Raw genomic sequence first — 14,108 nt, 5'->3', positions numbered from 1 at the left:
AGTTTGCTTGGAGCACGTCTGTGAGGTCCTAATGGGCAGTAAAAAGCCATCCACCAGAGCTACCTACCTTGCAAAAATGGTTCTCTGTCTGGTGTTTCCAACGACAAGTCCTGCCCCTGTAGTCATCCCCACAACTCATTCTAGACTGCCTGCTTCTAAGACAACAAGGTCTAGCCCTTTCCTCAGTCAAGGTCCATTTAACAGCTATCCTGGCCTTCCATCTCAAGATCAACAGTCGTTCTGTCTTTTCACACAACATGGTTGTCCAGTTTCTCAAAGATCTAGAAATGGCGTACCTCCAGGTAAGTAATTCCACCCCTACATGGGACCTAAACCTTGCCCTGTCAAAACTCATCGGACCCTTGCTGTTACTCCTCTCCTGAAAAATAGCCTTCCTGGTGGCCATCACTTTAGCCCGGTAGGTTTCGAAGACCCGAGCCCTCACTTTGAAATGCCCATACACAATCTTTTTCAAGGAGAAGGTCCAGTTGCAACCACACTCGTTCCTTTCAAAATCAGTTTCTTAATTCAATTGTAGTCAAGCAAGTTTTCTGCCAGTGTCCTACCCTAAACCATATGCGAATAGAGACAGACAACGCCTCCACTCGGACGTTCGGTGTGGCTTGGCTTTCTACATACAAATAATCAAACAATTCTGCAGATCCACTCAGCTGGTCATAGCAATAGCGGAAAGAATGAAAGGTCTCTCCCCATTTCTGCACAGAGAATCTTGTCATGGATTATTTCATGTATCAGGGCACGTTATGATCTCCCGAACATCTCACCCCTGGCTAACCTAACACTCTACGAGGTCTCAAGCCTTTTCTGCTGCTTTTTTGGCACAAGTTTCAATTCAGGACATCTGCAGTGTGGTAACTTGGTCATCAGTTCACCCATTCACAACGCACTATGCCATTACACAATAGGCCAGAGAAATGATGCCAGCTTCGGCTGGGCTGTTTTATAGTCAGCCAGTCCTTAATTTCCGAACCCACCTCCCGTGCAACTGCTTGTGAGTCATATACATTGGAACAGACATATACAACCATGGGTACTAACCTTTCTGTAATTGTTGTTCTTCGAGATGAGTTGCACATGTCCATTCCAAAACCCACCCTCCAGCCCCTCTCTCAGAGATGGTTGGCAAGAAGAAACTGAAGGGCAGAGGGGTTGGCAGGGCCCTTTATACTGACACTATGAGTGTGCGACACCAGAGGGTGCTACAATCGACCCAATGGATACCACTAGGGGAAAAAATTCTGGCAACTGTGCTCGAGTCCATTGGAATGGACATGTGCAACATATCTCAAAGAACAGTTACAGAAAGATTAACCATTTTTTCTTGGGGATGGCACCGAAGTGGTACAGTCATCCATTTCCTTAGTGCCCTGAACAAAGGCCAAACTCTCTTGGTAATTTATTTATATCTGTAAACTATCTTCAGTATTGCTGATATGACTGCAAGCCACAGTAGGAGTAGATAGAATTGCTTTAGAGAGATTCCACTCACTCCTTTCAGAGCATTCTCAGAATTTGATGCTGAATGGCTGCTGCTTCTTCCCTGGGGTTCTCAGTTATGGAGTCCTGCTGGGCTCATTCCATCACCTCTTTTGTCTATGTGAAGCACTGAGATGACCGTGCAGCAATATGGCTATAGTGCCATCAATATTCCAACAACAATTAACTCCATGGCCAACATTTTTTAAATTTGGATACCTAAAGTTAGGCACTCAAGTCTAAGTATAGGCAACTAATTAAAAGTTGCCTGGACTTGTAAAGGTGCTATGTATCTGCAGTTCACAATAGAGTGAGAAAGGGGGAAGCATTCTGAGGATTTGTCAGAGCCTAAGTGACCGATTCTATGTGACTTACGCTGGTGAAAATCAGGAGGGGCTCCACTGATTTCAGTGGAGTTAAGCCAGTGTAAAAACAATGTAGGAGAAGAATCAGGTTCTATAACTGCTCCTTTCACTGAGGTTATCTGTCCATCTATTCCCAAGGTGATCCCTCATGGGCTCCTAAACATAGGTTGCATCCATGGCGAGAAATGCTGATGTACATCTGTGAGCAGGCAAAGGATGGTGCTCTGTTTCTCAGATGCTGGCTTTGGTCATCCACATCTTTGTAAACCGTAGGCTGGATTATTATAATACACACTACCTAGGTGGAATTAACTTTGAAGACCACTTGGACATTTCTGTTAGTGAAGGATTTGCTGGCGTGGGTCTTTGCTCATGGTTTGGTCTATGAACTCTAGCCGTGGTGTTTTCCCAATTTAATGCTAATGTCGTTTACCTCATGTTATTAAACATTTTCTGCTACACCGAAACTCTGTGGTTGCGAGAGGGGAAGTATTTCCTCTTTGAGGCACCCAGGGGTGTATGTAAGATTTTCCCAGGTCACTGTATGGGGGCTCAAGCTGGTTTTGCATTACGTTGTTGGGAGGGGACCCCTGTGGACTGAACCCGGCCCTTGCTGCTATCAACTCAGCCTGGCAGAAGGGTTACAAAAATGTAAGTCAGTAAGTTTCACTTCTGTTGCAAGTTTGTTTCACTGTTTGGCTCTTAGGCACTACAGTATTATTGTATTTTGGGTTCAGAGCATAAGAGAATATTTAAATTACAAAAAACTGTTTTCTCTGAAATTGAAAACACCGAAGGAAAAAACAACTATCCCTATTTGCTCTTACAAGTCATCCCCTGAACATACACCTTTTGTTTTTTGACAAAACATAAATGTTGTTCCTAAAGTCCCTTTAAAAACAATTCTATACCATAATAGTCAAATGTAAACAATTTAAGTATATAAAATATGTACTTACATCTATGAAGGAGGCATTGATGTAGTCTGTATATTCTTGACCTCTTTTCATTGAAAGAATCACTCTATTAAAGTCATCTAAAAACAAAAAAACCCTCCACATTATTAGTTTTCTTTTGCTGATCATAGATTAATTGCTTCCTTGTACTTTCACATATATTACAACAAAATTCCCTGTCTGAAAGAAAACAAGTGGCATGAGGCTTGGTCCTGTAAGTCAGTGGCATTGTTTAAATGAGTAAGAGTATGTGGAATCAGGTCTTACATTTAAATTGAATTCAGTGAATGAACTGAAAAGCACAGTGAGTATTCAGAAACATGATTTTTGTTTGCCAAACAGTAATTCCAAGCAAAATCTGAGAATTATATTTTCACATACAGATATTACAGTTTTCATATACAAATTACATGGGTCTTATTGATGTACAGTGTCTAAGAAGTTACATAGCTAAATTATTTCAGTCAGTTCTGAATGATGTATGAATTTCACATATTTTAAACTGAAACTAAAACAGCAAAAAGAACAACTAACTGCAAGCAGATATACTAAATGTACAAACTATATGTCACTTCATAAGGCCGATCAAGAGGAGGAAAGGGTCCCCCTCAGTAATGAAGGCCCCAATGAGAGGGGGAGGGGCATTCCCGCCTCCCAGCACATAGGGACCAATAATAGAATCATAGAATATCAGGGATGGAAGGGACTTCAGAAGATCATCTAGTCCAACCCCCTGCTCAAAGCAGGACCAATCCCCAGACAGATTTTTACCTCAGTTCCCTAAATGGCCCCCTCAAGGATTGAACTCACAACCCTGGGTTTAGCAGGCCAATGCTCAAATCACTAAGCTATCTGGATAGGGTGCTTCCCCTCAGGGCTCTTATGGGTGCCATGAGGGGTGATGGGAACCCTTTTACCCTACGTGAGTAGCTGGGGCAAACCCTGCCAGTGCGGGACAACTGGCATTAAGGATTGGGGAGGCACACCAAGAATTAATTGAAGTTATGCATGCTGTTGCAGTAGAAGCTGTTTCAGCTGCAATGCAAGGGTTAAAGGTTGCTATAGGACAAGTGGAGCCAGACCAGGGGGATGAGTGACCTCTAGAACACAGCAGGCAGAGCATGAGAATGGCAAGAGACACAATCACTGCTGGTGAGTGATGAGTCAGAGGGATGAGTTGGAACTACACCAAGGGGATGGCTGAGGGGCAGGAAAATTCAAGGGAGAGAAGGTAATAGACATGGCTGGAAAGCACAACGCTGCACACAGGGGAGAGCCTTGCAGTGAGGCTGGGGGAGCGGGAGGATGGTGGCTATGGGAACAGTGATTTTAACCACCTCTCTGTTAATGCTGCAGTTTGGGGATCTTGGAGAGGAAAGTGACATGACATGGGGGAAAATGGTCTACTACTCTGGACAGAAGCAGGTATAACAAGGTTGGATGGGTCTGTGCTTTACAGTGAAAGGGGTTTAATTTTCTTTTTCTTCTGAATAGGAATTTGTTTCTTTAATGTTTTATATATTTGCACACATCTATAGTGATACCTTAAAATCAATAAATAGTCCATAACTCTACACACGGTAAGTTCCACAGTCTTTTCTAAGAGTTAAATTCACAAATTAGTTTATTCAAATTGCAGCCCTAGCAGGGGCACCGACTGGTGAGCTCACTACAACACTGTTGTCTTCTTCTGTTAATGGTGTTTACTCATTAAGGAATTATTACAGCAGTGAAACAATTTGTCATATTTATAACTTTAAATACATACAAAAGATATGTAAAAGATAGCTTGTCTTACATGGAATTATCTGGATGACTCTGGCTTTCTTCATATTCGCTGGCATATTGCCAGTTCTCATGTTTTCCTTCATTATTCGAACATTTGTTAATTTCTACAGTGAACAACAACAGAACAACAGTTAGGATTTGATGTATTGCTGGATTAAACTGAAATACAATTGAGGGCATATGCTTTGTAGCTGGGTGTGAGAATAGCGAATATCCCTCTGTTGATGGAAGGTCGCTACAGCCCTAGGTTTACTTTGAGCGAATAAAGAGATAGTCTTGACTTCTTGAGAATCAATATATAGTCCAAGACCATAAGGACAGTGGCAATGAGGTGGCAAAGTTTGCAGATGATACTAAACTGCTCAAGATAGTTAAGATCAAAGCAGACTGTGAAGAACTTCAAAAAGATCTCACAAAACTAAGTGATTGGGCAACAAAATTGTAAACAAATGTAAAGTAATGCACATTGGAAAAAATAACCCCAACTATACACAGAATATGGTGGGGGCTAATTTAGCTACAATTAAATCAGGAATGAGATCTTGGAGTCATCATGGATAATTCTCTGAAGATGTCCATGCAGTGTGCAGCGGCAGTTAAAAAAGCAAACAGGATTTTAGGAATCATTAAAAAAGGGACAGAGAATAAGACAGAGAATATTTTATTGCCTTTATATAAATCCATTGTACACTCACATCTTGAATACTGCGTACAGATGTGGTCTCCTCATCTCAAAAAAGATATAGCGGCATTAGAAAAGGTTCAGAGAAGGGCAACTAAAATGATTAGGAGTTTGGGACGGGTCCCATATGAGGAGAGATTAAAGAGGCTAGGACTTTTCAGCTTGGAAAAGAGGAGACTAAGGAGGGATATGATAGAGGTATATAAAATCATGAGTGGAGTGGAGAAAGTGAATAAGGAAAAGTTATTTACTTGTTCCCATAATACAAGAACTAGGGGCCACCAAATGAAATTAATGGGCAGCAGGTTTAAAACAAGTAAAAGGAAGATCTTCACACAGCGCACAGTCAACCTGTGGAACTCCTTGCCTGAGGAGGTTGTGAAGGCTAGGATTATAACAGCATTTAAAAGAGAACTAGATAAATTCATGGAGGTTAAGTCCATTAATGGCTATTAGCCAGGATGGGTAAGGAATGGCTTACCCTAGCCTCTATTTATCAGAGGGTGGAAATGGATGGCAGGAGAGAGATCACTTGATCATTACCTGTTAGGTTCCCTCCCTCTGGGGCACCTGGCATTGGCCACTGTCAGAAGACAGTTTCCTGGGCTGGATGGACCTTTGGTCTGACCCAGGGATAGCCATTCTTACGTTCTTATGAGAGTAGCAGATGTTGGGGTAATTTGCCTGGAATTACACCAAATCTGAAATCTGGTTTACTTTTGCAAGTAAGTGTGACAGGTAGCCGATTTCTTACTGTGTAGTAACACTTTCTGTACCTCCTTGGAACAGAATCTATTTGTTGGAACCATGAAGAAGCCAGGCCTTGAACTGGAGTATCTATAGGTTGGGGTGGACAGCACATCTTTCATTCTGTGAGAGGAGGTATGGAGTGGATTGCAGAGGGATCACTGGACACGTTGCCAGCAATGACAGGTAAGGGTACTATGTCTGTCTCACCCAGGTGAGAGCAATCAGTATGATGTTTGCTCTCTCTCTCTCTTTTTATTTTTAAGAGGGCTTTTGATAACAGAGGGAATGGGGGAAGGACATATAGAAGCCCCTTGTGCCACCAAAGAAGGAGGGCATCCCCTGAGGAGTGTTGTCTAGGGCCTGCCCTGGAGCAGTAGCATGGACATTTCTTGGTTCAGGTAAGGGGTGAATAAGTCTATAGTCAGTCTCCCCCACTGTCTGAATATGTCGTAAAATACTGCTGGGTTCATCTCCCCTTCATGGTCGTGTGGGAATTTCCTGCTGACACTGTTCGCTGTCATATTCTGTGCTCCTGGAAGGCAGGCTGCTGATATTGTAACATGGTGGGAAATGCACCAATTCCACAGCTTTAGCTCTTCCTCACAGAGGGAGGGCAATCTGTCGGTGGTTGGGCATACCATGGTGGTTGAGGAACCGACAAAGGATATGAATGACGGGGCCCAGGTTGGTAATGGGCACTATAAGGATCATGGGAGGAGTGATGGGAGATGATGATCTCCTTTTCACTATCGAATTCTTTACTAGAGAATGGAAGTATTTGACCAGTGGAGATTCCCATGTTCGAGGTATATTCTGCTCTTGGGCCCCGATACCAAGCAGGGGAGACTCTGGTATTTCAGATACCGCAAGGTTAGAGTATCTGAACCTTTGAGGTAATGTCATAGTCATTAACGAAGGCAGTTGTCGTTGCTGGATCGATGGCACTGAAGAGATCAGCAATCCGGGCCATACCAGGCACTCTAAGGCTGGATGGCATGCCATTGACAATGCCGAGACTTATGCCCACACTGGCAGCATCTTCCTGGAGGCAGTGCGGTCCCTGTCCTCACCTTTCCCTGCGAGTACTATTGCTTTGGTGCCTGTGCCCATCAGGTCTTTAGGCACATCAATAGTACCTGCCATACAGTACCCATGGGCTCTGGGTACTGTGGCTCTATGGCTTTGGTGCCATTGGTACCGACGATACTAAACGTGCTAGAAATCTTTTTCAGCTAGTCTGGGGCTCACTCTGGGAACTTCTCTTTTTTGAAGCCTTACATGAGGGGTCCACAGTTGTCTCCTCAACTCACAGTCCTGAGATGTCAAGGGCTATGGGGAAGATTCATGCTACCAGGGTGACTCCTGGCACAGGTCCAGGGATGGTAGGAGAGCGGCCTCCATGAGGAGGAGTTTTAGTCTGAGGGTATGTCTACATCTAAAATTTTGCAGCGCTGGTTGTTACAGCTGTATTAGTACAGCTGTAAAGGGCCAGCGCTGCAGAGTGGCCACACTTACAGCAACCAGTGCTGCAAGTGGTGTTAGATGTGGCCATACTGCAGCGCTGTTGGGCGGCTTCAAGGGGGGTTCAGGGAACGCGAGAGCAAACCGGGGAAGGAGACCAGCTTCGCCGCGGTTTGCTCTTGCATTCCCCGAACCACCCTGCAAACCGCAGGGAAGGAGACCTGCTTGCACGGAGGTTCGGGGAACGCGAGAGCAAACCGGGGAAGGAGACCAGCTTTGCCGCGGTTCGCTCTCGCGTTCCCCGAACCACCCTGCAAACCGCAGGGAAGGAGACCTGCTTGCTCGGGGTTCGGGGAACGCGAGAGCAAACCGGGGAAGGAGACCAGCTTGATTACCAGAGGCTTCCTCAGGTATGCTGGGATACCTGCTTATTCCACGGAGGTCAAGAAAAGCGCTGGTAAGTGTCTACACTTGATTACCAGCGCTGGATCACCAGCGCTGGATCCTCTACACCCGAGACAAAACGGGAGTACGGCCAGCGCTGCAAACAGGGAGTTGCAGCGCTGGTGATGCCCTGCACATGTGTACACTTCCTAAGTTGCAGCGCTGTAACCCCCTCACCAGCGCTGCAACTTTGTGATGTAGACAAGCCCTTAGTTTTTGGTCCTTCCAAGATCTGGACTTTACTTGCTGGCAAATTAAATTGCAGGGGAAATGTGGCTTTCCTGAGGCAACAGATACAGCAGGAATGTCCATCAGCTACTGGGAGGGCCTCTTTGCACAAGAGACACCTCTTAAAACCTGGTGAACTAGGCATATCCCATGCAATCCCCAGACAAAGAGAAATGTTTTCTTTTCTTTTCTTTTTGTTTAGGGAAATAAAAAGAACTAGAGGAACTAAGACTAAGAAAAGGACTAACTAGATATTTGAATTCTAATAGAGTTAATGATCTGATGAATGGACTGCTAACAGCTCCGTCTCTAGCCAGGGGCATTTGAGAAGGAACTAAGGTGGGTTTGTCCGCACAACACTGGTTAGTCTTGTTGCAGAGCAGGAGGGGGAACAGCATGTGTGCGGACACTGATACCAAAGTTCTCCAGACAGCAGAGCAGGGACGCAAGCGCACCTACAGTGGAGTACCCATAGGGACACTACTTGAAGAAGTAGTAAACATTATTCAAGACCCACAGGGAGCAGGTCTGCTGACTAACGTGTCATTTTTAGAGGTCACTTCTCAGAGGAGAAACCCACTTTAAAGATGAGGGCACCACCACATCATAATATTCTCACTCCTGAGAATACATACATGAAAAGCCTCCCTCATCTCTCTCATAACTGGAATAAAACAGAAATAACTGAGTTGCTTAGTTTTGACAGTTTTTCAACTATGTCATACTTTTCTCTACATACCATGTTGTCTTGTTGGCCTGATCCCTAAAATCTTGAAGCAAGCCCTCTTCTTTACTTACTTTAAATTCTTCCTCTACCCCTGTTTTGACAAGATGTGATGTTGTGGTGTGCGATGCTTGAAGATGCTTTTCTAAGGAGGACACATCTAGTTCTGTGTCACCATAGAGGAAGTATTCAAGTAAGGCTTGATAAATGAATGAATACTGCATCTGAAATGAACGAGCAACAAGCACACTAAACATAAAGAAATTAAATACAGTTTGACAAAATCTGACACATCTATTTTGCTATCGTGGTTTCTGATGTTTTAGGCCATTTTACTGATTAACAGAGTAAGACTGTAGCTGTAACAATGGCTTCCTATTAGATCATGCACATTCTGAACTACAGGGGAATATGAATGGGAGGAGCACAGCAGTAGTCCCTCAAAATTTGATTTGGAATCTAGTCATAAAGGACTGCATTGTCACAACCCTTACTTACTGCCTATCCTCCCCCTCCTCCCCCTGTTACTCTCCAGCTTGCCCTACTCTCGCTGTGATTCCTGCTGTGGACGAATGAGGGGAGGAAGTACTGGGACATTCACCAGTGTTTGAGAAACAAATGTATTCTTTGTTTCAAACATGATAAATGAACAAAAGATCACAACAGATTTATGCTTACTTACATCAGTCTGAACCATCTGTGGGCGCTGATTACGGATTCTTGTAACAAACTCAAAAACATCAACTTTCTGTTCAGCATGCATCATATCTAGTATGGCATCGATCACTATAAATGTGCCTGTTCGACCCACGCCAGCGCTTAAAAAGAAGAGAGATGCATAAGTGAGCTATGAAGTCCAGATAGATTGCCTGCAGTAAACCACAGCTGGCCCAAATTTTGTTTACATTCGACTGAAATCCCCACTGGTGTTACATTTTATAACAATTCACTTTTGATTTTAATAGTGATATTAGTAGAGCAGGTTGAAAAATTTTGAATTTCAATTTTTTTCAGAAAGCTTTCACAAAAACGTATCCTTTTTTTGAGGAGCATCAGAACTCGTTGAAAAAAATATGATTTTTGAATTTCTTTTAAAAGGAAAAAAGGTACAATCTTCTTTTCCAAAATGTTTCCCATTTTTCAACCAGATCTAGATATTAGATATAAGATAAAGCATAACACATGCTAAATCTGATTATTGAATCTTTTTGGTTTACTAATACTGAAGTGACATGTTTTATGTCATACATCAGTTGGCAAATGTTAAGCCTTTATTAAGTGCTAAGGTTTTCAACATGTGCATGCAAAAATATTAGTTTTTAACATGTCTTCCAGTTGCCACCAGAGGGAGCAAGATAATTACAAATGATACAATCATAGATGATTTTGAGCTCTTCCTTTCAGAGGAAAAGGGCATGGCATCCTGTGTTAGGCATTAATAACTTTCCTCTAACCTTCTGTTTGCTTATTTTACCCAGTGGCTATTAAAATGTCATAGTATCACCTTCTAAAAATGTAAATGTATTTTTCCCCCAACATACTCACAGATTCTATCTGACTTTCATTAAAGAAAAATTTAGTTTTAAAATAAAGTCAGAAATATAGACTCCATGAAATTAATGTTTAGTTCATAAGACATTGATGTGCAATTACGAGGAATCTAAAATATTCTCTGAGAATTTATGAAACATCCATGGCTCTCTTGAGAACTAGAAACTATATTTTGCTATTAATTATAGTATTTTCCATAGAAGTCAAGTCACCATATTGCAAACACTCAAAGTTTTCTCACAGACATACTGAACAAAGAGAACATAATTATTACGATGTATATGATATGTGCACTTATATGTATATTTTTTTCTGTTGTCTGGTTCCTGAGTATTACAGTATATGGTAAGGGGTTGGAGTTTCTTTAATTTATTGTATTTTTAATTATGCCACATACAGTGTTCAAATAAGCATCCCTTATTATTTTCAAATCCGTTATATAATTTATTATATAAACTATATTGGTGATTATATATATATTTAGACACACTGTTGCATATGCACACCCGGTGTTCTTTTTGTCTGAATAAAAATTCATGCTGCCTGAAAATCTTAATCCCTTAGCGTGATCTGATGTAAGTAAAGTAGAATGATTCACTTAGTACTAATCGCAACCAATTCCATTTGTGGGAATGCTGAAATGACAAACTACAACCAGCTGAGTTCCTCATTGATAATGACGTGTCACAACACACATCCTTATAACAGAGAGACAAGTGCCCATAACCACCTTATGTCTGAAAGATTCCTCCACAAATAACATTTAATTTTCTGATTTGTGTGGCCCTCTTCTTACTTGCCTTCTCATCACTTATTCTAGTTTGAGGGCTCTGATAGCTGCATCACACTGATCCTCTTTCCTTCATTGGTCCTTTCTCTTTCCCCTCCTACTCCTCTCCCACCCATCTCCTATCACCTTTACAGGGGTGAAAGTAAGGTAGTACAGGCCGGTACTGGCCTGTACAACTGACTTTAAAGCGCTGCCGTGGCAAAGGACCCTACAGTGCTTTAATGTTGTTTTCCCTCTCCCCCGGGAGCCACCAATTTTACTTTCACTCCTGCACCTTTACCACCAAATGGTTATTTACTGACAGAGTAGCTTCCACATTTATAACTAAGTTTACCGCCCCTACCTCTGACTTCCTTCTATTAATATTTCAGCTCCTCCTTTGGGCTCCCTCCACTTCTCACTCTCTCCTACTTCCTTGACTCAGAATTTACCAGACATTTTCTTGTTCTGACCTGTCTCAGAATTCCCCCTCTCTGAATATGGCATGTTCATTTTCAGTTCTCAGTTTGCCTTTCCTCCATCCTGTCCATCAATCTTTGCTCTCAGCCCTCTGATTTCCTTGCTCCCTGATCTCTCTCCCCTCAGCAGACTCCATGAGCTCTATTTTCAGTGCTATCTCCTTTCTCTAATATTATTAACTCCTTCACTGCCCTCTCTGCCCCAAGACTACTCCAGTCTCTTTCCTCAGCTCTGTCATCTGTCTCTTTCAACATCTCCTCTCTAACTGACTTGTGTGTCAAACCCCTGCAGATTCTTGGACTCCTTCTGAAAGCTTTTGCTCAGCCCTTCCTCCTTAACTTCCTTCCCTGATCAGGAGAGTGGCATTTTAAAAAAATGAATGATATAATTTGTCAGAAACATTCCTTTTTTCCTCCCTTTTCCTTGTTCTGCCTGCTTCTCCTTCATTTCCTCTAAATGCTGATTTAGCTTAAAACTTTTTCAATATCGTGTTTGTTCTGGTTGAGCACTTTGTGTTCAGCACTGTATGTTGTTTTTATAAAAGCCCACCGAGAAATACAGCGTTACTCATTATGGATGAGTTTCCCTTTCCTTGTTCCAACAATTCAATGGCATCATATCCTGGACTGAAAAGGAAATTAGATGCCATGATTTTCAGTCTACATTTTTCAAGCAGTATGAAAGTACCAAATTAGTCCAAAACACTGTGACTCATAATAGAGCTATTGCAGTGCGCTTTGGATATGGCCATTACATTTAGATATCTGCTTTTTTTTAAATTTATTTTATTTTATTACTCTCAGTGCCCTGTGTGCATTTTGGCGCCAATTAGATCAAGAACAGAATTTCCTGCTGGTGAAGAATAAAGCACCGGCCCTAATATTACTCTGTATAGAACATTTGGGCAAAGGAATATAAAAAATATGGCTATCTCAAAGGGGAAAATCATGAGAGATTACTAAAATCTTTTTCCTTCTAAATCTTAAAAAAAAAAATTGTAATGTACATATACTCAAGAGAACAGGAATTCTTACTAAGGGTATGTCTACACTACAAAATTAGGTCAAATTTATAGAAGTCTTTTTTTAGAAATCGTTTTTATACAGTCGATTGTGTGTGTCCCCACACAAAATGCTCTAAGCGCATTAAGTCACAGTACCAAGGCTAGCGTTGACTTCCGGAGTGTTGCACTGTGGGTAGCTGTGAGTAGCTATCCCACAGTTCCCGCAGTCTCCACCGCCCACTGGGATACTGGGTGGAGATCCCAATGACTGATGGGGCAAAAACAGTGTCGCGAGTGGTTCTGGGTACATGTCGTCAGGCCCCCCTCTCTCTCCCTCCCTCTGTGAAAGCAATGGCAGACAATTGTTTCGTGCCTTTTTTCCTGGGTTACCTGAGCAGATGTCATACCACGGCAAGCATGGAGCCCACTCAGCTCACCATCATCATACGTTTCCTGGGTGCTGGCAGACATGGGACTGCATTGCTACACAGCAGCAGCACATTGCCTTTTGGCAGCAGATGATGCATTACGATTGGTAGCCATCGTTGTCATATTCCCGAGTGCTCTTTTAGCCAACTTCGGTGAGATCGGTCAGGGGTGCCTGAGCAGACATCGGAGTGACTAAGCCAGGTCATTCCCATCTTCTGCCAAGCATTCAAGAGATGACGATGGCTAGCAGTCCTACTGCACCATCCTCTGGCAAGCAGCCAGGAGATGATGATGGCTTTCAGTCGTACTGCACCATCTGCTGCCAGCTTAAGATGTAAAAGATAGATGGAGCAAAACAAAAAATTGACCCGATTTGTTTTGTGAAATCAATGGCCTGCTAAACCCAGGGTTTTGAGTTCTCCTTGATGCTAAGCCACCCCTTTTGTTGATTTTAATTCTCTGTAAGCCATGTCGTCAGTCGCCTCTCCTTCCGTCAGAGCAATGGCAGACAATTGTTTCACGCAAAACCAGGCGAGGAGGCGATGGCAGCGCGGTGACGAGAGGGACATGGTCACAGACTTCTCACAAAGTACGGGCTGGGCAACGTGCCCCAGCAATATGCACATCATGCTGATGAGCTCTGCAAACACGCTGGCCAAACAGGAAATGAAATTCAAAAGTTCGCGGGCCTTTTCCTGTCTACCTGGCCAGTGCATCTGAATTGAGAGCGCTGTCCAGAGCCATCACAATGGAGTACTCCGGGATAGCTCCCGGAGGCCAATACCGTTGAATTGCATCCACACTATCCCAAATTCGACCCGGCAAGGCCGATTTCAGCACTAATCCCCTCATCGGAGGTGGCATAAAGAAATCGATTTAAAGACCCCTTTAAGTTGAAAAAAGGGCTTCGTCGTGTGGACAGGTCCAGGGTTAAATTGAGGTAACACTGCTAAATTCAACCTAAAGTCATAGTGTAGACCA

The 14,108-nt window shown here is 42.9% G+C and overlaps 1 protein-coding gene across 8 annotated transcripts in view; it reads right to left on the bottom strand.

The window, feature by feature from the left end:
- PTPRE (protein tyrosine phosphatase receptor type E) overlaps positions 1 to 14,108 on the bottom strand; it is a 244,273-nt gene that overhangs the window by 30,598 nt on the left and 199,567 nt on the right. For all 8 annotated transcript variants that reach the window (XM_030570079.1, XM_030570083.1, XM_030570082.1 and 5 more), the window contains 4 exons: positions 9,578 to 9,713; positions 8,970 to 9,119; positions 4,617 to 4,710; positions 2,822 to 2,898 (listed from right to left, as the gene is read on the bottom strand). In XM_030570079.1, the coding sequence (XP_030425939.1) occupies positions 2,822 to 2,898; positions 4,617 to 4,710; positions 8,970 to 9,119; positions 9,578 to 9,713 (457 nt within the window). The remainder of the gene's footprint in view (positions 1 to 2,821; positions 2,899 to 4,616; positions 4,711 to 8,969; positions 9,120 to 9,577; positions 9,714 to 14,108) is intronic.

The sequence above is a fragment of the Gopherus evgoodei genome, chromosome 7 (assembly GCF_007399415.2).
Source record: "Gopherus evgoodei ecotype Sinaloan lineage chromosome 7, rGopEvg1_v1.p, whole genome shotgun sequence".
Taxonomy (NCBI): Eukaryota; Metazoa; Chordata; order Testudines; family Testudinidae; genus Gopherus; species Gopherus evgoodei.
Note: the sequence above shows the minus strand (reverse complement) of the source record. Positions and strands in the feature narration are given on the sequence as shown.